Genomic DNA, 23848 nt, shown 5'->3' with positions numbered 1-23848 from the left:
CTTTTTTTAATTAAATAATTATGTTTTTTTCACATCAGATTTAGGGTGTAAAAAATTTCACTTTTAAGTAGTTTAGATGTGTATTAGGTCACTCTAATAATTTAAGTGTGGCTTAAACTTTTCGGGTACAGTTTGGGGTTGAAACAAGACCTTTACCCTAAATATATATATATGGATGCATTTCAATATCATCATAAAAAAAAAATACTATTTGATATCTATCAAAAAAATTGTCGGCTAAACTCGACTCCTGACAAAGGAAGATCTAATCTCATGAGACATGGTTGCAAGCATTTGTTTCACTCTCAGTGTTCCCTCTGCAACAAATGAAATACATAACTTTAGTGATGATTATTCTTCCAGCAGTTGACTTACGTATGTAAATAAAGCATGTATTATGTAAATGAACCTGTTATGTGAATAGTTTTGTTAAGTTCAGTCTCCTTGGCCTTCTGTACAGCTCTCTCTTTGCGCAACTGGCTACTGTTATATTTGCACTAATGTATTGAAGTTGCAGCGAATGAACATCCATTTACAGTAGTAATCAGGACCCTGCATTGGAACCTTGGGACTCAATTTGGGACATATCTGCTTAAATCGATTCTCGAAACTTACGGTGTATAAATCCAGTGAAGGCCTTTCCCTAAGCCTCCTCGCCACGGCTCTTTCACCATTGGTAATTTATTTTCTGTCATGACACACTAAAAGGTCTCAACAATGATTTTGTTATAGTACTACTATGTATTGATCTTCTGAACTAAGAAATCGATAAGGAAAAAACAAGAAAAAATAAATAGAATGGCAGTTGAAACAACAAAATGCGACATATTTTAATTTACTACATTCATATGTTTAGTTTTACAGCAATATGTTCAAATATTTTCTACTTTTCCTCTCACCAGATGGCTAACATGAAGTACTAATAATTTTACTCATATTATTTATAGAGGTGGGGCTTCTCAGAATTTGTAAAGTAATATAAAATATAAACACAAGCTTGCAAAACATGGAATGGTTTTAGAGCATATTTTCTTGAAAGATTTGAGTTCATGTTCACTTGTTGTAGTGCCAGACGGCTTCTATGACAGAGTTGAGGAATGAAGTATAAAGCTCATCAAGAAAGCAGAGAATTTTGGATTCACAAAAGAAGGTATTCTGCTCAAGGGTCAAAATGAACCAGTAAAATTTGATTTAGTTATACTCGCAACTGGCTTCAAGGGAATTGATAAGCTTAAACGTATTTTGGAATCACCAAAATTCAGGAACTCAAAGCAGGATCAGATGATTCTATTGCAAATCCTCTCTATAGGTGTGTACATAAAACAATAAAAACTTTTGCGAGCATGCACCAGAATTATAGGTGCGTACATAAAACAATAAAAACTTTTGCGAGCATGCACCAGAATTATACATCTCATGAAAAAATTACTAATACTCATATTTATCAAGGAATGCATCCATCTTCTAATTCCTCAACCGGCAATAATTGAATTCTCTAAAAGTTTAGCTAATCGATTCACCTTGAAAATAAGTGGTCGATGGCTGGCAGAGCTTCTTGATAAAAATTTAAGTTACCTAGCACCGAAGTCATGGAAAAAGACATCGGAGAATACAGGAGATCATGCATAGGTGCATTGCACATTTAGCACAATGACCAACTCTGCAAGGACATGGGACAGAACCCCAAAAGGAAAAAAGGCCTTTTGGCTGGGTGGTTTGAACCTTATGGACCACAGGATTACTCTGCCTAATACAACAGTTCCACGGTCTCCCATCCCCTGTTTCAACAATAATAAAGCCTATGTTTTCTTTTGTTTGAAATTTTTCCTCATACCTTTGTTTATTTTGCACGGTTGTTATATAATGTTTCATATTATAGTATATTGTATTTCTCAACTCAACTTAACTACTTCTTTACATGTGGAAAAGAGATCTATAATAGCCCTTCTTGAGTAAGAAGCATTCTTATGATTTCGGTAGTTTACATATTGTTATTCATGATATTTATTCGATTCAAAATCACCAAGAATTGAAAGCTTCTGATGGTATGTTATTCAGTTTATAAGCTTAAACACAATTCAAATTAGTCAACTTAGTTAATACTCATAAATTCACTGTGTTTTTGGAACTAATTCAATAGCTTTCAGTAGATGTATTTTATCTGTATTTTGTACGCGAGGTTCGTTGTGTTTATGGACCTTTAGATTATGATCCAAGTTTTGTTGACAGGATTTATTCCAGTCATCAAGGTTCTTTACAAAGTCACCGAAGAACCTTTCTTAGTTACCTTTTAATTTTACTATAAACAGATAATTCCCGAAGGCTGAAATCAGATACAGTGCAGTACTTGCACCACAGAACCTATTGTACCTGTCAATCAAACTAGAAGCATGAACCAGAACTTTATAAGTACCTCTTCCTGTTGTTCTATATACTGACGGATCCAATCAACTTGTGCACGTTTTCAACTGTATGTAGAGATTCACTATCACTTCGACCCTTCGGCACATCTGAAACTTTAGGTATTCTCTCATCTTTGACTTCTGCCACTGATGAATCTGCTGAAGGAACCCAATCTTCTCTAGCAATTGATATAATACCAACAGAACCTACAAAAAATGCATGTGATCACAAACTTAACTTCTTTTTTCCTAACACAAAATCCCTCACTATCGTCGATTTTGGAAATTAACCATGATTGTTTTCATGAATACCTTCATTCAATTGGGAAGTACCACTTGAAAACTTTAGAGGAAGCTCATTTCCTGGCAAATTCAAGCATAACCAATCTAAAGCAGCTTCAAACGTGGCTCAGATTGAATGACACTAAAGCTTTTGACTAATTAGTATATTCAATAATTAACCACTCTCACCTGCACTCGAAAAGAGACTTGAGAAGACAATTAACTTTGGATGACACATATCCATCATCCACATCAACCTGAATATAACCACCAATTGACCAATGCAGCCTTATGTGTACAGGGAAGAGAAAGTGACACACAAACAGCAGAAAGAAATCAAGAAACAATTTTACAGCTCAAGGATAAAATAAAATGGATGTTGCTAACTATGATACCATAAGGTAAGCGAGCCGAGAAAATCTTAGAGAATCTGAACTGAAATCTCTTACAATATTTTGAGCACATACATCTAATTCTCCCTAAGAAAAGAGGTCAGTTTCATCACGGGACAAGAACTCAGCTGCCTGATTCAGCACAAAGTTATGTTAGCAAAATGATGAAGAACAACCATTATTTTATTTTATTTTTGTACCAGCAAGGAACAAAATTTACCTCAAAATCCATCCAAGCACCCATCTCACTCAAACAAAATAAGAAAGCCGAATAGAGTTTTGATAATCTTCTTCTTGCAGCACTCATGTGAGTCAAATTTGACTTTGAAATCGAACATTCATGCTGCAATAATAAGAGAAGTTAAAACAACTAAAATTGGAGGAGCAAAAATGTCTAACCAATATGTTGAACAAGACACAATGTGATTGTTCCAACTACTACTTTAAGGATAAATTAAAGTTTAGTTAGAAGGCACAGTATTCTTTCAAGGCACTTTCAGTTTTCTGATTGCACACAACTACTACAAAGAAGGAAAGAGGCACCATAAGCTAAACTAATAATTGATAGAAAAGAAGATATCTTCATGGCAGGATAAAAGGTTTGCTTTCAAGTTTCACCCTTTTCAGGTTATGAGCTAAAGAATTGATGTTTACCTTTTCTTTCAACCTTTTCAGGTCATGAGCTAAACTTAGAAACAATGTGCAAGGAATATCCACATGTTTATATATCTTCAACTTTGAATTTGAAAATGGGATATACTCCGCCAGAATAGACCCATTGCTACACGTGTATACATTCATTTGCAAAGGGAGATCACAATAAGAGAAATCGAATATACATATCTAAATGTATGTTTATGACTTTCTGCTAATAGAAATGATATGCCACCAAGAAATAAATGCAACTCTAAGCAAGAAATTAACCTATGTCAATCATGAAATGTTCTGATAACAAACTCCCAAAAGATAAAAGGTTAATGCTTGGACAGTTCTTTTCTCTGAACTATATTTAAGCAGTGTATGACGGAAGTAGATAAATGAGAGAAGATTAATTGAGAGAACCTTGGAATTCATAATATCCTCGAGGTCATGAAATTTTCTAATAACTACCTGACATGCTAGAACCTGCATAAAAAGTATAAACATGAGAATCCAGAGAAAGATAGATAAACAGTTCGTTAATAGTATGTTGTAGAAATATCTCAAAAGATGGCCAAAGTTATAAGATCAAATTCCATCAACCTTTAGTCTTTATTAGGGAAGCAAGCATCCCAAATATTCTTGGAAGTTGTGTGCTCTCACGGGTTAACTGGTGATGATAAAATTCCTGAAAGAAAATTAATCCTTTTAAGACAAGAATCGTTCAAGCACCATACTATGCATGCTCAATCAGTTTTCGATAACTATTACGTGTGTAATAATCTACAAGTTCTCTTTTTTAGCATGTAAGTATTTGAATTTCCAAGTGATAACTCAACATAAACTTATATTATTTGACAATACATCAACTCATTTCAGCGAACATACTTATTTATCGGACTCTATCATAATGACCTCTTCATATTTGCTTTAGATATGTGATAACCAAATGGGTCAATTATTTTCGAAGCTGGACTGAGTGACATATCCAGGTGAAGAAATTGCCCTTCAGAAAATATAATCAACAATCAGCACAAACTGATGCACAGAAAATTCAATCTTTAGCACAAACTGCGTACCCTCATTATACTAGCACAGGGATGAACCCATCATGCATTCTGTTGAGATTTACCTTCCTTCTATTTTGTCATTTTCATTAATGGTAGAATATTTTTATTTTTCCTTTTTTAGTCTAAGAATATTTTACATTATTTATTTCCTTTTAAGTCTAGAGTTTATTAATTAAAGAATATTTAGTCTTATAGCTATAAGGAAAATATCATATTTTCCTTATTTATTTTATTTAGTTTCTTATAAATAGAGATGTACTCTTCTATTTTAATTAAGAAAAAGAATCAATCAAGAGTTTTCATTCAGTTTCTGTTCAATTTTCTTTCTTGTCTTCTTCATTCCATAACAATGGTATCAGAGCCTCCATCGATCCTCATGGATCTGTGAATTTATTGAAGCAAAACTGTCAACCATTTTTTACTCCATACCTATGTTCAACTTGCTTTTAATCTTACTTTTATTTTTAACGTAAGATTATTTTAACCCTCACTTTTATTTTTAACGTAGGGCTATTTTTAATCCTTTTTAATCCACATTATTTTAAATCTTATTTTTCAAACCATGACAAGCAATACTCTCTCTTTCAATAACCCACAAACCTTCACTGGTGAAAATTATTAAATTTGGGCAGTTAAGATGGAATCTTATCTTGAAGCTTATGATTTGTGGAAAGTTGTAAAGGAAGAAAAATCCATACAACCACTCCCTGCAAATTCTTCTGCTGCCGAAATCAAACTTCACTCAGAAGAGAAATTAAAAAAATATAAAGAAAAAATTGTAATTCAAAATTCAATTGCTGACTCAATTTTTTCTAAAATCATTGCATGTGAAACAGCAAAGTAAGCTTGGGAAAAACTTAAAAAGAAGTATCAAGGAAGTGAACGAGGCAGACAAAATCAAATTCTAAATTTGAAAAGAGAATTTGAATCTCTTAGGATGCAAGAAGGTGAGACAATTACTAAATATTCTGACAGACTTTCTTTAATTGTCAATAGAATCAGGTTGCTTGGCGAAGATTTTAAAGACAATAGAATTGTTGAAAAAATTCTGACGACTATTTCTGAAAGATTTGAGTCCAAAATCTCCGCTTTGGAAGAGTCTAAAGATCTCTCTGCCATCTCTCTTGCTGAATTGATAAGCGCTTTTCAAGTACAAGAGCAAAGAAAAGCTTACAGGGAAGACAAAGTTGTTGAAAGTATTTTTTATGTAAACCATCAAAAAAGAAAAGTTGATTATCCACCTTGCAAATATTACAAAAAGAAAACACACTCAGAAAAATTTTGCTGGTGAAGATCTAATGCATTATATGGAAGTTGCAAACAAAAAGGTCATGTCACAAAAGTATGCAAGTTCAAAGACACTCAAGATAATTCAAAAGCACTACTTGTGGAAGAAAAATGTGAAAATGAAGAAGACCAACTTTATTAGATTGCTGCAACAAAATTAAGTAAAAATACATTTTTTATTATTAAGTGTTCAAACTCAAATTGGATACACCAACTTGAGTTTGAGAGGGAATGTTGAAATTTACCTTCCTTCTATTTTGTCATTTTTTCATTAATGGTAGAATATTTTTATTTTTCCTTTTTTAGTCTAAGAATATTTTACATTATTTATTTCCTTTTAGGTCTAGAGTTTATTAATTAAAGAATATTTAGTCTTATAGCTATAAGGAAAATATCATATTTTCCTTATTTATTTTATTTAGTTTCTTATAAATAGAGATGTACTCTTCTATTTTAATTAAGAAAAAGAATCAACTAAGGGTTTTCATTCATTTTCTGTTCAATTTCACTTGTTGGGTTTGAAATCGAGAGGACATCATGCGGAAGCTTAAAATTTGCAAACCATAAGATGATAAATCAGACGATAAAGAAAAACATACTAAAAATCATTAAATTATTATATATTTTGGCCAATCGGCTTACATATTATAAAACCTAATATCAAAAAACATTAAATCTATTGGGAGAAATCTCCGCCTAAACAAAGACTCTTTAATGACTACATTGTGAATGCTATTGTGTTATGGTATGAGAAGGGGTCTTCTAGTTATAGATATCCAAAACCTTTCCTTTAAGAAAGAGGTTAGCCAAATATGAAAAAGTTTTATATTTTCCTTTCAGGAAAAGTAAAAGTAGTTATGATTACTTTTATTTTCCTTCTAAGAAAAAATAAAACTTAAATATAGTAAGAAAATCAGAGCAAAAACCCTAACATATTCTGGCACTCATCAGAGATTATAAACTCTGCTCATGTATATTTATAAAAAGTTGTGCCTCAAAGCAGTAAGCAGTACAGATCGAGACATAACCAGTACCTGAAAGACGAAACATTGTGGTCATTACTTATGATGAATACAAATTACACAACGCCTAACTTAATTCCTAGCATATAAATGTTGAACGTCAGGTCTAATATATTCGAAGAGAGCCCTGCCAAAAAATGAATCTTAAGGCAAACCACAGCAGCTCATTTGCAATTTCCCCTGGAAAATAGCATTAAGCATATTACTATTCCACGAGATCCCAATACCAGTCACTAGACAGCATGAAACTGACAAGTTCAACTGCAAATATGAGCAGCTAATTTCTACAGCTTATACAAGAAAAACTTGGATTGTAAAAGAATAAACTTTGGTATTTTTCCAGTGTGGCAATTCAACTCTTGCTCATTATCAATGGGAATTATGGGATTTCAGACAAATTCTGTAGGGATTGAATAGATTTTCCATGACAGAGTCCTATAGATCAAGAACCCAATTACAACAAGGCTCCACAAAAATCAATCAATCAAAAGGACAGAAGTAAAGTTAAGAACTTTATTGTTATACCAAGAAGTGAAAGGGTAAAATATAAAGCTAGACCATTACAAAAGGAAAAGACACAAGAGCAAATTATCAGGAAACTAAAATTACAAGTAACAAGTAACAAAAACACATGAAAGGGAGGAATTCCCACAAACCCAAACAACTCAAGATGACAAAAACTCACAACCTTGCAATTACAAAACAAGAAAAGGTGGAATTTTTAAGAAAGAAAAGTAGAGTAAAAAACTTTTTACTAGCAAGAAAAATACACTTTAACAACATCAAATTATCAAGAAAATAGAAATACAACTAACAAGTAACAAAAGAAAGTAAAAAAGGAAGAATTTTCCACAAACTCAAACACTTCAAGAAGTAATAAAGTTACGATCTTTGAATTGCATAACAACAAAAGATTGGGATTTTAAGCTTAAAAAGCAGAACCTAGAAAGGATCAACAAATAATTAAGCTAAGATATTTAAGCTCCAAGAAACAAAATTACAACTACAAGTAACAAAAATAAGTAAAAAGGAAGAATACCCAAATAATAGAAGCTAACCGGTGGACAACAAAATCTCCAAATTAGCTATGAATATTGAGAAACAAATTAGATGGAGAATTGAGAAATCTACGCTAATTGCAAAGCCACTGTGATAAAAACAAATGAAGCGGAGAAACCAGAGATCAAAATGTAGTCACTGAAATGAGCAAGTGAATGTTCGGGAAAGAAGAAAAAGGATAATTTGGGCCATTTACTATACTTTCCTATTTAATTTCTATATTTTATATAGAAATAAAAATAAAATATTCTTTTATTTTGGACCTATTTTAGGTTTGAGTTTTTTATCTTCAAATTTATTTTCATATATAAAAATTTGAATTTTAATAAATTATTCCCTATAATTTTTACTCCCTATTTCTCAATTTATATGAAATATTTTAAATAAATATACATTTTAAATACATAAAAAGACTTTTAAAATTTATGATATAAATAATTATACATATGTATGTGGCTATAAATTATTTTTTTATAGGTGAAATTTTCATTTTATAGTTTTTTACACTTAATATATAAATGTGTCATTCTTTTGGTGACTTATTAAAAAGAAAAGTATGTCATATAAATCGAAATAAAGATAGTTCAATATTATAGGTTAATATTCAATTTTATATAAAAAATGAAAATTGAATTTTTGAGCATGTTTGATGAAGGTACTATAAATGTACAGATTTATTCAAACAAAATTATACAAATCATGTTCAAATACATTTCCAGAAAAATATTGATTTTAAAAATTTTGCTTTTAGAGTATATCTACAATAATTGAGATACATCTTCTCAATAAGTTATTCGTCCAAAAAGTATAAACTATTTATAATATTTGCTAAAAATAAAAGTATTAAAAATTAATATTGTATATCATACAAAATATTACTATAAATTAAGAATGAACCAAAGTAAGATTGAGAATAAAATATTATAGATAATTGATTTTAAAAACTGACAAGTAAATAATAATGTGATTATCTTTCTATTATTTGCACATCGATAATATATTAAAAGAGGGAGCTCATTGAGAAATAATTTCATGTTTGAATTTCTTTTTAATGCAACATGATGCAACTTAAATGAGATATTCCTATACAAAATACTAAAAATAATATTTTAATATTATTCGTGCATCGCAAAGGTACGTATACTAGTAAAATATAAAAAATAATGACTTTAATTATAAAAATACTTTCAGTAAATAGGTTTACCTAATACTTAAAATATACTTTCACCATAATCAAGCGACGTATTTTTAGAAAGTTTTGTGAGATATTTTATTGTAAAATAATGAGTCAATCTTAATTTATTTTAAGCATAATATAAATTTTTCACAAAAACTTTTCGTGTGTATTAATTCTAATAATTTCAAAAGTATAATAAGATCACAATCAATATATATATATATAAGAAGGAATAGAGGCACGCTGATGTGGCATGCCTCAAAATTCAGCATTCCTATTTATCTAATTTCTTATTTTTTTGAGTTTTTTTAGTTTTAATTCTTTTTTAAAAAATATTTTGGTTGTTTTCCTTAATTAATAAACCCATTAATTGTCACTTACTATTATCTCTCACACAAAGCAACAGAAATAGTAGCTCCTGCCATTTTCGAAAAAGGCCTTCCGTCTTCTCCTTTTTCCCTCATCAACCACCATTAACCCTTTTTCTCAATCCGACAGTAATACATCCGAGAAAAATTTCAAATGTTTAGTTGTACATTTTGCGTTTTTGATTTGGGACATCCTCTTCTCAACCGTATTGCTGAAAGCTTTATCAAAGCTCTTGGGGTACATACATCACACACACATATATATACAGTATAATTTGTGTGTTGTAATTTTCTGTGAATTATATTGTGGTTATTTTCATGATCAGATTGGTGTTGTTCAAGTTGTTGCTTGTGAGTCTTATTTCACTGCTTCTGAAAGTGAGCCCATTTTTTATGTTTTTTCTTTTTTTTTTGTTCTTTTCTACGAAACCATTGAACAAGTATTTTAAATTATATTGATATTGATGTTATATAGGTACCATGGAGATACTAGCAGCATACCACCAGAGATCACTGGTCCCAGGAAAATTCGATTTTCAGACCTTAGAGGTACTTATCCTTGTCATGTGTTGTTCTACATCTACTTGTATATATATTATGAGTTATAATCAATGAGTTACCCGTACTATAAATATCAATTTATGTGAACCACTTTCCATTCTATTCTACTGTATTCTAAAGAACATCTAAGTATTCCTAAAGAAAGAGAAGTCTTGTGTTTTCCTACAATTTGTTTCAGCTCTTCTTTTCCTTCTTGCAGAAGTATTGCATTTTTTGGAGCGTGTTGTGGCTGCTGATTTACCTGTCAAGTTTCTTTCAGAATTTAAAGAGTCGCTTCCCTTTGAACTTGAAACTGGATAAGTGTAAACAATTTTATTTGATGTTTAGTCGTACATTCTGCATACACTCTCCCAGACCTTACTCTTTGGATTATATTGGGTATGTTGTTGCAGTAGTGCTCCTCGCTTAATCATGGAACAACAACAACAACATACTCAATATAATCCCAATAGGTAGAGTCTGAAGAGGATAGAGTATGCGCAGACCTTACCCCTAACTTGTAGATTAGATAGGTTGTTTCCACTTAATCCTGGAACTATTTCTATTTATAGTTACTAAGCAGGGTTGTGGCCAATGTTTGAGTTGAAACTGAAAAATGTAATTGAAGTTAGAAAGCGTTTATGCAAGTTGTCAGTCGTTTTGAACATAATTTTGATGATTTATGAGTGAAAACTAACATTTCACAATACACCTCATAACCAATAAATATATTTATTAAATTTTGTTTACTCATGACAAAACAAGTATTTGTAAGTAATGAAATTTGGAATTTCTGATAACCACTTATACCCGACCCAATTCAGCTTAATTACATAGGAGTGGGTAATTCAAATGATGTTCAACTATTCTACTATTTCGTTATGTCTGAGTCGAATCCAAAATCAGACCCTCTTATTCTATGGCTAACTGGAGGCCCTGACTGCTCTGCTTTATTTAGCCTTCTCTGTGAGATAGGTTCAATAATGTTGGAGCCTATGGAGTACGGTGACTATAAGCCAGCACAATATAATAATAGCTTCCCCTCATTGGTCTTGAATCCTCATACATGGATAAAGGTAAACATATATCTGTCAGTGACTAATCTTGGGATATTCATCAGCTTGCCGCCTATCTGAAATGTTGTTTAATTAGGTTGCGAGCTTTAATTCTTACATCTTTCAGTTGTTGTTGGATTTTCCACGAGTGCGGCTCATTAGGTATTGTTCAGAAGATTTTTCATTCCTTCGTCCTCCCCATCACTACATGGATATAATTAACTAAAAGATTTAGTCAAGTGTTCTTGAACATTTGGCTCATTTTGCAGATTCATTAATTATTTTATGTCAATTTGATTATTGATACTTCAAGATACCAAAAAATTTATCTAACAGGATTTCTACGCTAACAAAATTTCTAGTTTCCTTTCCATCAAAGCGGTCGCAGTTTGAACAAGTTCACTAATTACATATGGTGATTTAATTCTTTGTAATGCACAGTATTTCTGCATTCAGTTTTCCTTTTAGCTAAAAGATTGGAGGTTGAAATTAGGTATATAGGAAACTACATAATGCAATGTCAAGAATACCATTTAAACTTTCTAGATATAATAATGGTTATTAGAAAAGTATGATGTCTATGATCAAGTACTCCTATGATGAATCTTTATGTAGTGAAGAGAGAATTTGGATAAATTTAATCACTCATATTAATTTTATTTTAGGGATTACTCCCCTTGACAGAGGATTAGGGACAAGCATTATATTCTCCATGAAAGACTACGAATTCATTCAATGTACTTCTCACCCCAAAGTAGATCTCATCTTTTTCCTTTTGTGACTTTTAGATTTTGTTTCATGTTTTTTTATTTTGATGTTTCATGTATCTTTATAGAACTAGACCACCTGATTCAGTAGAACAGTAGTAGTTATATTGGATCCTTGGGAATCGTCACTGGTATGACGGGTGTATAGATTTTTTAATAAAAATATTATTTTAATGTCATTTTATTTCACTGTGAAGCTTAGAATATTATAATATTTTAGCAGGATAAATATGATATTGTGGAGAACAAGGACACTGCCTCCAGATTAGAATTAACAAATTGTAGAAGAAAAGTAGGACAAGGATGAAAAACTTGTTTTACCAAAGATACTGCATCCTACTTGGTTTTTGAGGATGTACAAATGTCCAAAGTCTACTCTGCAAAATTACTTATCAATGTAAGTTTTCTGTGTTACATTGTAGTGTTACGTTGATGTTGAGATTTAGTCAATTTAGTCTTTCTAATTTGTAAAAATATGATGGGAGCTTTGGGAGGGAAAGCTGGGAAAGTTTTTCTAAAGGTATGACAAAAGCAATTTTTATCCAACTATCTGGAGATTGCTGCAATTTTGGGAATAGGATAACTTCTCAACTAATAACTCTTGAAAGATCTTAGCATGACAACTCTAATAATAACGACTTTATTGCATCCACGAAGGGTGAAACATCCAGTGTTACTGTCCAAGGAGTTGCGCAATGTGCTAAAACCATCATAATAATTGGCTACCAAATAGTTTGATAGCTACATACATAATATAATATAGAAACCAGACAAGTTCATGAAAGTTGGTGGGAAAAGTAGGATTCAATCATAACTTCGTAGATTCCTATTCAAGAGAAAGGATAGTCTTGGAAGAGAAAATAATTTGTTTTTGATGTTCTACACATTATTTACTTCTCTTATTTACTTTTCTTTTGTGTGATAAGTTTAGCTATTCACTTGCATAGAGCTTCTTTGGAATGCATACTAGGTGTTTTTAAGTCAAAATAGTTTTTAAGTACTTTTGTAATCTTTGGGTAAGATTAAATCACTTGAGTCAAAATTCATACGTTGGGATTTCTAACTTATGGCTTTTGACTTATAAGTCAAAAGCTATAACTATACAGGGTCATAGCGTACGAAAGATTGTTATTGTTATTGATTTTGATGTTCTCTTTGGTATGAACCTAAAGTTTTCATACAATTTTGTATCTTTTGATTTTCTTCTATAATGAACACATTAATTGACTTCAATGAGATTATATACAGAGAAGGTTGCTTAACAATGTCAATATGTCTCTATCTTCTTTTATTGTTATTTGGAAGATTACTTTCTTTTTTGTGCTTATTTTTTGCTTTGTGTCATGGATTGTGAGTTTTTATAGTCTTAATTTCTTTATAATTTTGTTCCAGGTCCACAGTAAAGGTTTGCAGGTTGCGGCTAACAATCATGTAGCATCTAATTTTTTTTATTTTTTATTTTCAGGGTTTGTGAACTCTCTTTTCCATTTTATTTCATGTATTTATGTATTTAAATACCATGAGAATTTTATAGAAAATATGACATATTCAAAGTCATACATATTCAAAGTCATTCTTTAGTCAATAGTGAGTAAGGACTATTTTTAGTGTCTTTATTTTTATTCTTATTTTACTTCTTTCATTAGCATGTAATTATTATAATTTGTTTCTTAAATTTCTTTCCTTGATGGATTTTGGTGGTCCTAATTCTCTTAATTTTTTTTTCTTGTATCAAATTGATGCTTTCGGTGAGAGGCTTAAGGCTCAGGATCATGTGTTACGTTCTTATTATTATTCTATTTTTTACTCTATATCTCCTTCATTCTTTTAGGTAGATTTTCAATTTCTGTGTATTAGTTTACTTCTTGCATTTATATTGTAACATTTTTATTTCTTTTGTGGAAACATATATTTTTAACTTAAATGTGTGAATCACTATTTTTACCTTTACATATTTTACTTATTGTCATTATTTATTTTTCATATTTTTTACTATTATTTTAGTTTAATCTATGATGTTGGTATTTGTAAAAAAATATTTTTTATGACTGTGCGAAGCGCGGTCAAGTGCACTAGTATGCATATAAAAAGACAAGATAGAGAAGGTATGTACGAAATAACTTTTCTTTAAGGATTATATACTATGGATTGAACAAAGTAGAACAAGACGGTTGTGAATGGAAAATTTTGGTATAGCAATCTTTCATCATATGTGATACTAGTAGTCTTCAACGAGATTAAGTAATAGCATATATTGAATATATAAGAATATAGCAAACAACTCATCGTAATAATAACGTAGCAAAATAACTCATCGTAATTATATTAACCTAGTATATCGAAATGTGGCTACTAATATAATCAATACACACAAAATTGATTAACTGTTAACATAAATATCCCTTTAACCAAAAAAAAAAAATCGATAGAAAGACAGGATGAGGTGAAAAATCATTTAATACCTCCTTATTTTGTGTTTCTGAAATAAGTTTAGCAATTAGTCATTTGGATGAATCTTCATCTTATTATGTGAATGAGACATGCTTCAAATTTCTAATAAATTTACGATTACGATTATGACATTAAAACTGAAGTTTTTTTTACTTATTATTTGACACATAAAATTACACGCTTTGCTCTTTAAATGAGTTTAGCTTTTATTTTTCTCCTTGACTTTTAATTTATTATCTCTTAGCAATTGTATTTATACTTAATAGGCATAATTTCTTTAGAAAACAAAGTCATAATTAAATAGAAATTGCAAAATATTATGACATCAGAATATAAATTTATATCAAACAAAAAAATTATTTATTATGAAGAACAAAGCTAAAAAGCAACACAAATTTCTACTATATAGAAGAGACACTGAAGAACGACTATAGGCAGAAATGTAATTTTACATGATCTCTCTGTCAAATAAATATTAAATCTGGAAGTCTCCCGAACACTCTCTCCATTGCTTGCTTGAACAGGGGATTTGTATCATTTTCCATCCAGAAAATTCTTACTTATCTCCATCCTTTCAACTGAATTTCAAATTCATGTATGCTCACCTTTCGTCTTTTGCTTTTCTTTTTTAAATGGCCTTTTCAAGTTCTTTTCAAATTTTCCATTTTTGTGGATGTATTTCATATCTGTTAAAGGAAAGATTAAACTTTTAGTTGAAACAAATTATGGTTGTAATTCCTGTTGCTTTATTGCTCTTTCCAAATATAGTCATTCAAATTATGTTCATATGGAATTTGATTGCACTTTCGTATTCAGTAGGAAAAATTTCACTTTTGATTTCCATCTTCTATCAATTTCTTCCATTTTCATCTTTTGGACCAATTTGTACAGATATATTCTGGTAATTTATTGTTGATACTGGAGTTTTTGAACTAAATTTTATGCAAGGTTGTAATCCGCTCAAGTGATGTTCTGATGGAAAGGCATTCCGGTGACTTATCGTCTGTTCATCTAAATCATATTTTTAATTTAAAAATTTACTTACATTGGACTCGATGATTTATAAATCATGTGCAACTTTAATATGGGGTATGCAAGGCTGTGTTATGCCATTAACTTCAGTAAAATTTGGGATTTTTTTCTTGATTTAAGGCATATTAACCTAAGTCAAAATTATGGTTTAGTAATGTTAGATTAATTCACCTTGCATCCATGATTTGAATTCTTTGCATCTTCCTTCCTTTTCTTTTATTTTTTTCCCTTCACTTTTGAGGCAGGGGTCTGGCGGAAACAACCTCTACCTCACAAAGGCATGCGTAAGGTTTGTGTACATATTAGCTTCACAAGACCCTACTTGTGGAATTACACGCGGTATGTCATTTTCATCATCTTTTTAATATATCATGATAGAATCTTAGTACTTGTACTTGTCATGTCAAGCTTAATCAAATTTTCGAAAAGAAAGAAAGCAGAAAGATTAAGAAAGGTCACATATATCGGAGGTTAATTTTCTTGAATCCTTCTTTAAAAATAAAAAATAAAAATTCCGGAATCCTTGGTGCTTGTATTTGAATAGAGCTGGTGATTAATTTAATAGATATCATTTATATCGAAGGTAGTTGAATTGGTGCGAAGACCTATATCTTTGTAATAAGCAGGTTTAAATAATTTCAAGCAGACAGAGTTTGCTTGCTGTTAATGATGTGTAGCAATTAATAAAGCATCTGAAGTTAATTTGGGGAAAGTACTGGCATCTACATATTGTGCTTTGAGTATTGGCTTATTGGTTAACCTGTTGGTCCTTTGCTTGTACTCTGTTTTGCATTGGAACTTACCTGGTATACTCTTGAGTTTCTACATTATTTTCAAACTTGTTGGCCTTTGTTTATTGTCCATCTAATGGATTGTTGAGTTTTTTCCTTCTTTGGTGAGAAACGATAATCCATTGAACAACTTTTTTAACATTTTCCTCCATGTTTTGATGATTTTTTGTATTTTTGGGGTGTTTTTTCCTGTGCTTCTATGATTTGTGTTTGTTTAGGACAGTTGCATGAGCAATTGGATGACCTAGGGTATAGCCAAAATTTTATCATTTTTCAAGGCATTTTGATATTCGCATTCCGGCTAATAGTCCGTTCGTTTACACACTCCAATTTTTGCCGTAAAAATTAATACATTCTCCTCTGCTAAAGCAAAAGCAAATCTCTACTCTCTTATTCCAACTTTTCACTATAAACCCAACATGTAACCCTTCCCTTTTGTAATTTGTGTAGCAAGATTAGTTATACGGGAAATTTTAGTAGCTTAGCTAGTTGGTTACTTGAATTTTTTCCTAACTAAAAGGTGAAAAAAGAAAAAGACAATCCCTTTTGTAATTTGTATGGCAAGATTAGTCCATTGCATTTGTTATTATGAGTTTGTAGTATATTTTTATATATACAATACACTCCGCATCAATTTAAGTTGATCCAAGATACATCTGTCTCCGTGGGTGGATACATCCTATGTTATTATCAAAAGGATCATCTTTCTCTATTTTATAGGCCTTAGGAGAGAGATCTCCTCTACCCTTCCCAAACGATCATCAATGATCGCCCAAGAAAAAATAGTGTTTTTTCTCTTTGAAAAATGTATTACAAAGTATATTTAAGTTTTCTAATCAAGCTACAAAAATCAGATATGAAATTTAAAGTCGAACAGTAGTTAACACAAAAAAAAGAAATATTTACAAAAAAAATGCCTTAAGAAGAGAGAGGCATAATAGACTGCTCAAATACTTTCTTTGTCTAGACATATTGTAGAGAAACACACTATCATGATACACATTCAAATTGATCAATATTGATTGCGTCTTCTTCCTCATAATGACAGATCTAACCAAATATGTACTACTCAGTCTTTGCCAGCAGGCAAAGCAACTCTGCATTTGGTGAATTTTTTACAAAATTAAATGACTCTCTATGGATGCTCAAAATATGTACAAGAGAGAGAATGTGTGTTACATAGCCAGTGACTCATGTTATCATGTTAGACCAGCTTGAATGACAAACTATGCATATATTGATTTTTTAAAAGTAACAATGTGTGCATTATGAGGACTAGATTGCTTACTTGCCATTTATAGGTGGTCTTTGTTGTATTCTAATGTATAATTGTTAATTCCAGAGAATGAGATACCCCGAGATAGAGAATTCACAAGGTTTTAGTTTCATTAGCTACTATTCATTCGATACCTCTGATGCAACAATTGAGGTAATTATCATTTTACCTCTTTGCTTACCAACCATAAATTATACAGATACATGATATGTTGCCACTTACAAGTCCAAAAAAGTTCAAATCTAAGTATTATATATTGTTTGACTTGGAGCATATACTTCTTTTAATGTCTGTTTTTTAAAGTAGGATGCATTTCTGATCATAATTGAGAGGATAAGCTATTTGTATGCTATTAAGGTTGTAATGTGTGAATAATGGAGTATTTTTTTAGTTGGTTTGTACTATTATTTTATCTGGTTAATACATAATACAATCACATTATTGGAGCTTTCATTTAATTTGTAAAAGATACATCAAGCGATTGTATATTAATGTGATCAATTGACAGATTTCCCAGATTCCTTGCTCTTTGAAGGATTGCATTACCCTCTGGTTGCTGTGATAAGCTATATCAATAAAATTTCACAAATAAATTGGGAGTATGCAGAACACATCTTCCAAGCATTGCATATCTCATCTCAGACACATTTAAGTGGTCAATATATTAATTTAGAACTATCTAATGGGGTGCCTAAATTGATATAATTTACCTTCTTGAAATTCTCTTAAATATAAAGACTCTGCAATTAGTAAAGATGTGGTTTACTTGAGTTTACATGTTTGGAAAACTCTCTGGATTTTTAATCCACTGTTGCTTTTTAGATTTTAAATCCTCTCTCCATGTCAGATGTTTTCTAGCTGATGAATCTGGACTGACTTCTAACTTGGCATTTTTGCAGGAAATGAATAGTCAATATCCTTGCAACCATTAAATTACAATGTCCTATGCCTACAATAAAGATATAAAGGGGGGATGTCCTGGAACCCATGCTGGTTGGAATTTGTGTTTAAGGAAAATGAAGTTGAGAACGCTAAGAGATGGATACTTGTCTTTGATCAAGATTGTTGAACTCTGTTTTACTTGTACGATCACAATTTGGATAGGTCAGTTGAATTTTAAGTACTGATTTGGAACTATAAATTTATAGTATGAGTACTTTGGAAATTCTTAAAGTGGGCAACAAGGGAACGAGTGAGGTGGTTTATTAAAATGTACAAGTTGCTATTGCACATCCTTTGATAACTAAAATATTGTAACCAAATCTCAAACATAATTATATTACCATATTCTACATAATTAGTAGGACTTTTTTTTAGAGTAGTAGCCTAGCATTAAACCTAAATATCCATTGACTATTATTCCAGATGTCATGAGATCAATTTGATCCTTATGTAGTAACCCATATGAAAGAGAGAACAATATAGTTGATTTCTAGTAGGGAAGTGTTTTTTCTGTGAGATCTTGTTCCAACAAAATTCCTTTAGAATGTTAAAATGTCGGATATTGGATAAGAATTAGAGACATAGAGGTCCCTTATTAGGTGGCCTTCTTCACATGATTAGTAGCCCATCAATATTTTTTAACACATGATAATCTACCAAAAGAAGTTTCACCTTGTGCAATAGGTATTACATGTATAGAAAAGATATGAGAAGAAATAACCACCCCACCTATATCACTTTTAGGTGGCTTACAACTTTGTAATATGTTTTAAATTCATTTAATTAAAAATGGACAATGCCATACTCAACAAGCAGCTATTATTAATTAGTTATGATGAAATAACTTGAATATCAAAAGTTGAAGAGGATGGTGTAAAAAACTTTTCATTCATTCAATTGGTCGTCAATACAAAAAAAATAAAAGATCTTTTGATGTTTTGAAGGCATAGAAAAACACATCAGTAAAATCAAATAGAAATTTCTATGATGATGTCTCTTTGGTGTTCCAGACCTTACTTGTGGTCAGAACACATTGTTTTGAGGGAAACTGGTATTGCAGGTTTGGTTCCATTTGCAATCGGTTTAGAAACTTCCGGCTCTATTACTTATCCAGCTTCTCATTTTGGCGTGATGGCACTGCGGCCTACTTTTTGAGTTATTGGTCACTCGGGTGTTATGAGTATAGCTGAAAGCTTGGTACTAATATTTCTTCGGAAGTGCAATTCCTTTCCTAATAATAGTTTTGAGTTCAATACAATGAAATCTAACTTTTTGTCAGGATAAATTAGGCCCTTTTTGTAGAAATTTTGTGGATTATGTGATTGTTTAGGATGTCATTCTGGGGAAAGACCCAAATGATTTTTCATCCAGAGACATTTCCTTTAAAGATCCTTCTTCAGTTAAGAGAAGATGCAGATATCTGTTATGACAAAATCAAGGATATTCCTTGTATCACTTGTCCAAGTAAACCTGAATAATCTATGTTTGTGATGCTAAGAGAAAAATGGAAGCTTATTTAGCTATGTAATACCCCATATTTTTTTTAGATTAATTTAACTCTCAGTACATGAGTTATCTTATATAAAAAATTTTAAATACTCAGTATTTTTCAGTTTAGAGATTACCATTGCGTAGGAAATTCAGTTAGCTTTCCAATGATATAAAGTTCTCCCAAATTCGATACCCGAGCGAAGAGTTATAACATATTTTGTAAAACAGTATGACAATTTGGCAATCAACGTGTCGCGGAGTCATGCCAGATGGAAATTGTCAAAAATAGTGAGCCAATGCGATAAGCCCGCATCGCGGTGAACTTCCAGGTCCCAATAATTAGTTTCCAGTATCATGGTGCGATTTCACCATGTCACGCCAAAAGCCAAAATGGCATTTGTCATTTTCCAGTGTGGTAATGCAATCATGGCGCGTCACGCCAAGGGGTAAATTCACATACAGTGAAGCTCTGTGATTGTACCACGTCGCTCTAAGATCCCAGTTCCTAATTGTCAATTTCAGCTAGGGCCCAAAATCGGGTTTTTCACTGCCGAATTTTATATACTCCCCAAGGGTAATTTAGTATTTTTTTTGCAGCCCTATTCAGTCCTAAACATGAAATTTAACCCTAAAGGATCACTAATTGCTCATTATTTCATTACTTATTCAAGAAATAAATCACTGTCTCAAAGGGCAAAACCCTAGCTTCAAGAACAAACTCAAGAATTCCTCCAAGAACCTTCAAGAATTAATATATCCAGGTATGTTAGGTGTTTATTCATGAGTTCCTTTCACCCATGAAGTCCAAGAACCCTTTTTAAACTTACAAGATCTTAGATTTATGAACTTCATGCTTGAAATTGATTGTGTCCATGTCCATGATAGTAGTTGGGTTTCAATTCATGATTAATTATAAGTTTTCATGAAATTAAAATAGTTATGTGATGAATTATATGAATTACATGCTAAACCCTTGAATTTGCAATTGAGTATTGTATTCATGATGTTCATGTGTATGCTATTACCATGTGAAATAATCCATGTTCCCCAAGTGTTTGCTAAAATGCCTATATAAAGTAAATAGTGGAATCATGAAATGTCATGTGGTCCCAATCATGTATAAGCTTATTCCCTACAAGTGTTTGGTAAAATATCTCTTTGAATGAAGTATGAACAAGTGGACATTGTTATGTTTTTCAAGATCATGCCATGCTTTACTTTCATGCTATCGAGTCCTAGGGGTATTCAATACTCGAAAATCTAGTTGTTTACCTAGAGCTATAGTAGTTATAGAATAGTCTCAGTCATGACACAAAACAATAGTACTCAGCCAGTTAACAGAACTCATTGAACTTATTCAGTTACAGAACTCAGTATCAATGTAGTTCAGCTCAGTATAATTAGTTTAGTGTCTATTCAGTTGGGAGTAGGATTTAGCACCGAATGAACCCAAGGATGGTTGCTCACCTGCTAGTACAGGGTGTGATCCTTAGAAGCAATCCTTACGTTCTAGAACTATGTAGCCAACGTAGGTTAAGACATCAACCTAACAGTTGAGGGTACCACCATTCTCATTAGAGTACCTGCCAGATGAGGGTAACTTTTCAGCTTGTCTTTACTCGTGGTACGGTACCGACACCCTTCCAACTGGGTTACAGGTTGGACCCCAGTTATCTTATTTGGGGCATGTTGGTTAGATGATTACTTCCCACAGTCTCAGTTTCAATCTCAGTATAGACCTCAGTTCAGTTTTACAGAATTAGGACAGTCAGATACAGTCAATCAATTTTAGTAACTCAGTTATTAGTAATCTCAGATATTAGTTACTCAGAACTCAACTTTAGTAAAAGCTCAGTTACAGTATTCACATATATGTATAGTATTTCATACTCAGTATTTACAGCAGTTTAGTTATCTATGTACTCTCATATTCAGTTACTCTATATCATTCAGCCAGTTATAGTTTATGTCATATTCAGTTACTCTATATCATTCAGCCAGTTATAGTTCATGTCATATTCAGTTACTCTATATCATTCAGCCAGTTATTGTTCATGCATATGAACTTTTGCATTCAGCCTTACCTCATCTAGCATACCAGTACATTTCACGTACTAACACATACTCTTTCCTGGCACTATGATGTCTCATATCATAGGTTCGGATGCTCAGATTCCTGATCACATATAGACAGATTCATTTAGAAGCAGCAGATTTAGTAGTGAGTCCTCATCTATCGAGGATGTGCTTTTATTTTAGTATTCTCAGTAACTTTAGTATTTTAGTAGTCGGAGTTAGTTGGGGGCTTGTCCTATAAACTCCACATTAAGACAGTTCAGTTAGAGGCTTTTCAGACTAGACTAGTTCAGACGGTATTCAGATTTCAGATGTTTTTTTATCAGATGTTATTATTTACCAGTATTTTAGATTTTAAACCTTATGGAATTTCAACCTATTTTTCGTATTACTTTTAGTATTATTATCCAGTGCTCACAGCAGGTACCAGTCATGGGTTAGCTTGTGATCCTTCGGGGTTGTAAGCACCGTGTAGCGTTCGAGGTATAGACTCGAGGCGTTACAAATGTGGTATCAAAGCCTAAGGTTCAACATAGTTCTAGGGAGTCTGAAAGTCACATCTAGTAGAGTCTTGTGTATGTGTGTGTAGCGCGTCACACTTATGGACAAGAGGATATGAGACATTTTAGGAAAAGTTTTTCTTCTTTAAGTATTCATGTCATGCGAGTGACTATGAGCTCAAGTTAAACTCTCAGTCTAATCCCCTTTCCCTTCTATTTATAGAAAATGCCTCCCAGAAAAGCTAACGGCAGAAGGAATGAAAACCAGTCAGCACCTTATCCCATTAAGGCAGATCCCCTGGACGAGCATGTCTTTCATGCAGAATTTAGAGTTGCGTTCACCACTCTAGCCAATCCAGTAGCAGCTTAGAATAAACAGCCAACTGCTGTTCAGGCTAACCTAGTGGCCAATACTACTGCAGCTAGGATTTAGGACTTCACTCGAATGAATCCTCCCTTATTCTCAGGATCTAAGTCAGAAGATTATTCACAAGAGTTTCTTGATCGGGTTCAGAAAGTCACAGATATCATGGGAGTGACTTTCAGTGAAAGTGTTGAGTTAGCCACGTATCAGCTACAAGATGTGGTTCATACGTGGTTTAAGTAGTGGAAGGTAGACATGGGCACAGATGCAAAGCCCATTGAGTGGGAAGATTTTGCTACTTCTTTTTTAGATATATTCTTTCCCTTAGAGATGAGAGAAGCCAAGGTGCTAGAGTTCATCAATCTCAGGCAAGGCAATATGAGTGTGAAAGAGTATTCCTTCAAGTTTACTTAGTTATCCAGATATGCTCCCCATATAGTAGCAGACAATAGGTCTAGAATGAGCAAGTTCATGTCTGGGGTGTCAAAAAGTATGGTTAAAGAGTACAGAACAACAATGTTCATTAAGAAGATGGGCATATCTAGGCTCATGATCCATGCTCAGTAGATAGAAGAAGCTAAGAGAGCTAGAACAGAAAGCTTTAATTTCACTCATCCTAAGTTAGAGGGTGATAACCATTGCTAGTTTTCCCTGAAATCTTCAGTTCCAACTTTATCTTCAGCCAGTGCTCCAGTACCTAAGTTCAGAAATGATAACAAAGATAGGGCGCCAGGCTCTAAATCTCAGGATAGTGTCAGCAGTGCTCAGACAAATCTTCTTTGTTAAAAGTATGGCAAAAACCATTAGGGTGTCTGCAGGGATGGCAGTGATATTTGTTTTGGGTGTGACAAGCCAGGCCATAGAA

General features: G+C 32.1%; 1 protein-coding gene across 12 annotated transcripts; it reads right to left on the bottom strand.

Annotated features, from left to right (window-relative positions):
* Window positions 1–131: 131 nt before the first annotated feature.
* LOC107852249 lies at window positions 132–8352 on the bottom strand. Of its 12 annotated transcripts, none has more exons than XR_007055954.1 (10): window positions 8134–8350; window positions 4319–4403; window positions 4139–4201; window positions 3297–3419; window positions 3152–3208; window positions 2874–2972; window positions 2715–2789; window positions 2414–2609; window positions 410–688; window positions 132–317 (listed from the first exon to the last, which is right to left on the bottom strand). XR_007055954.1 is itself a non-coding variant. In XM_047413218.1 (8 exons), the coding sequence occupies exons 5-8, from the start codon at window positions 3147–3149 to the stop codon at window positions 2428–2430; spliced, it is 402 nt and encodes a 133-aa protein (XP_047269174.1). In that variant the 5' UTR covers window positions 3150–3208; window positions 3297–3419; window positions 4139–4201; window positions 4319–4403; window positions 8134–8334; the 3' UTR covers window positions 2181–2427. The 12 variants fall into 12 exon arrangements, 1 of the variants encoding a protein (XP_047269174.1); XR_007055952.1 differs by adding an exon at window positions 7107–7274 and having other exon boundaries at window positions 2715–2765; window positions 2874–3208; window positions 8134–8334; XR_007055955.1 differs by having other exon boundaries at window positions 3134–3208; window positions 8134–8334.
* Between the last annotated feature and the right edge of the window lie 15496 nt (window positions 8353–23848).

Source organism: Capsicum annuum, chromosome 5 (assembly GCF_002878395.1).
Source record: "Capsicum annuum cultivar UCD-10X-F1 chromosome 5, UCD10Xv1.1, whole genome shotgun sequence".
Lineage (NCBI taxonomy): Eukaryota > Viridiplantae > Streptophyta > Magnoliopsida > Solanales > Solanaceae > Capsicum > Capsicum annuum.
Note: the sequence above shows the minus strand (reverse complement) of the source record. Positions and strands in the feature narration are given on the sequence as shown.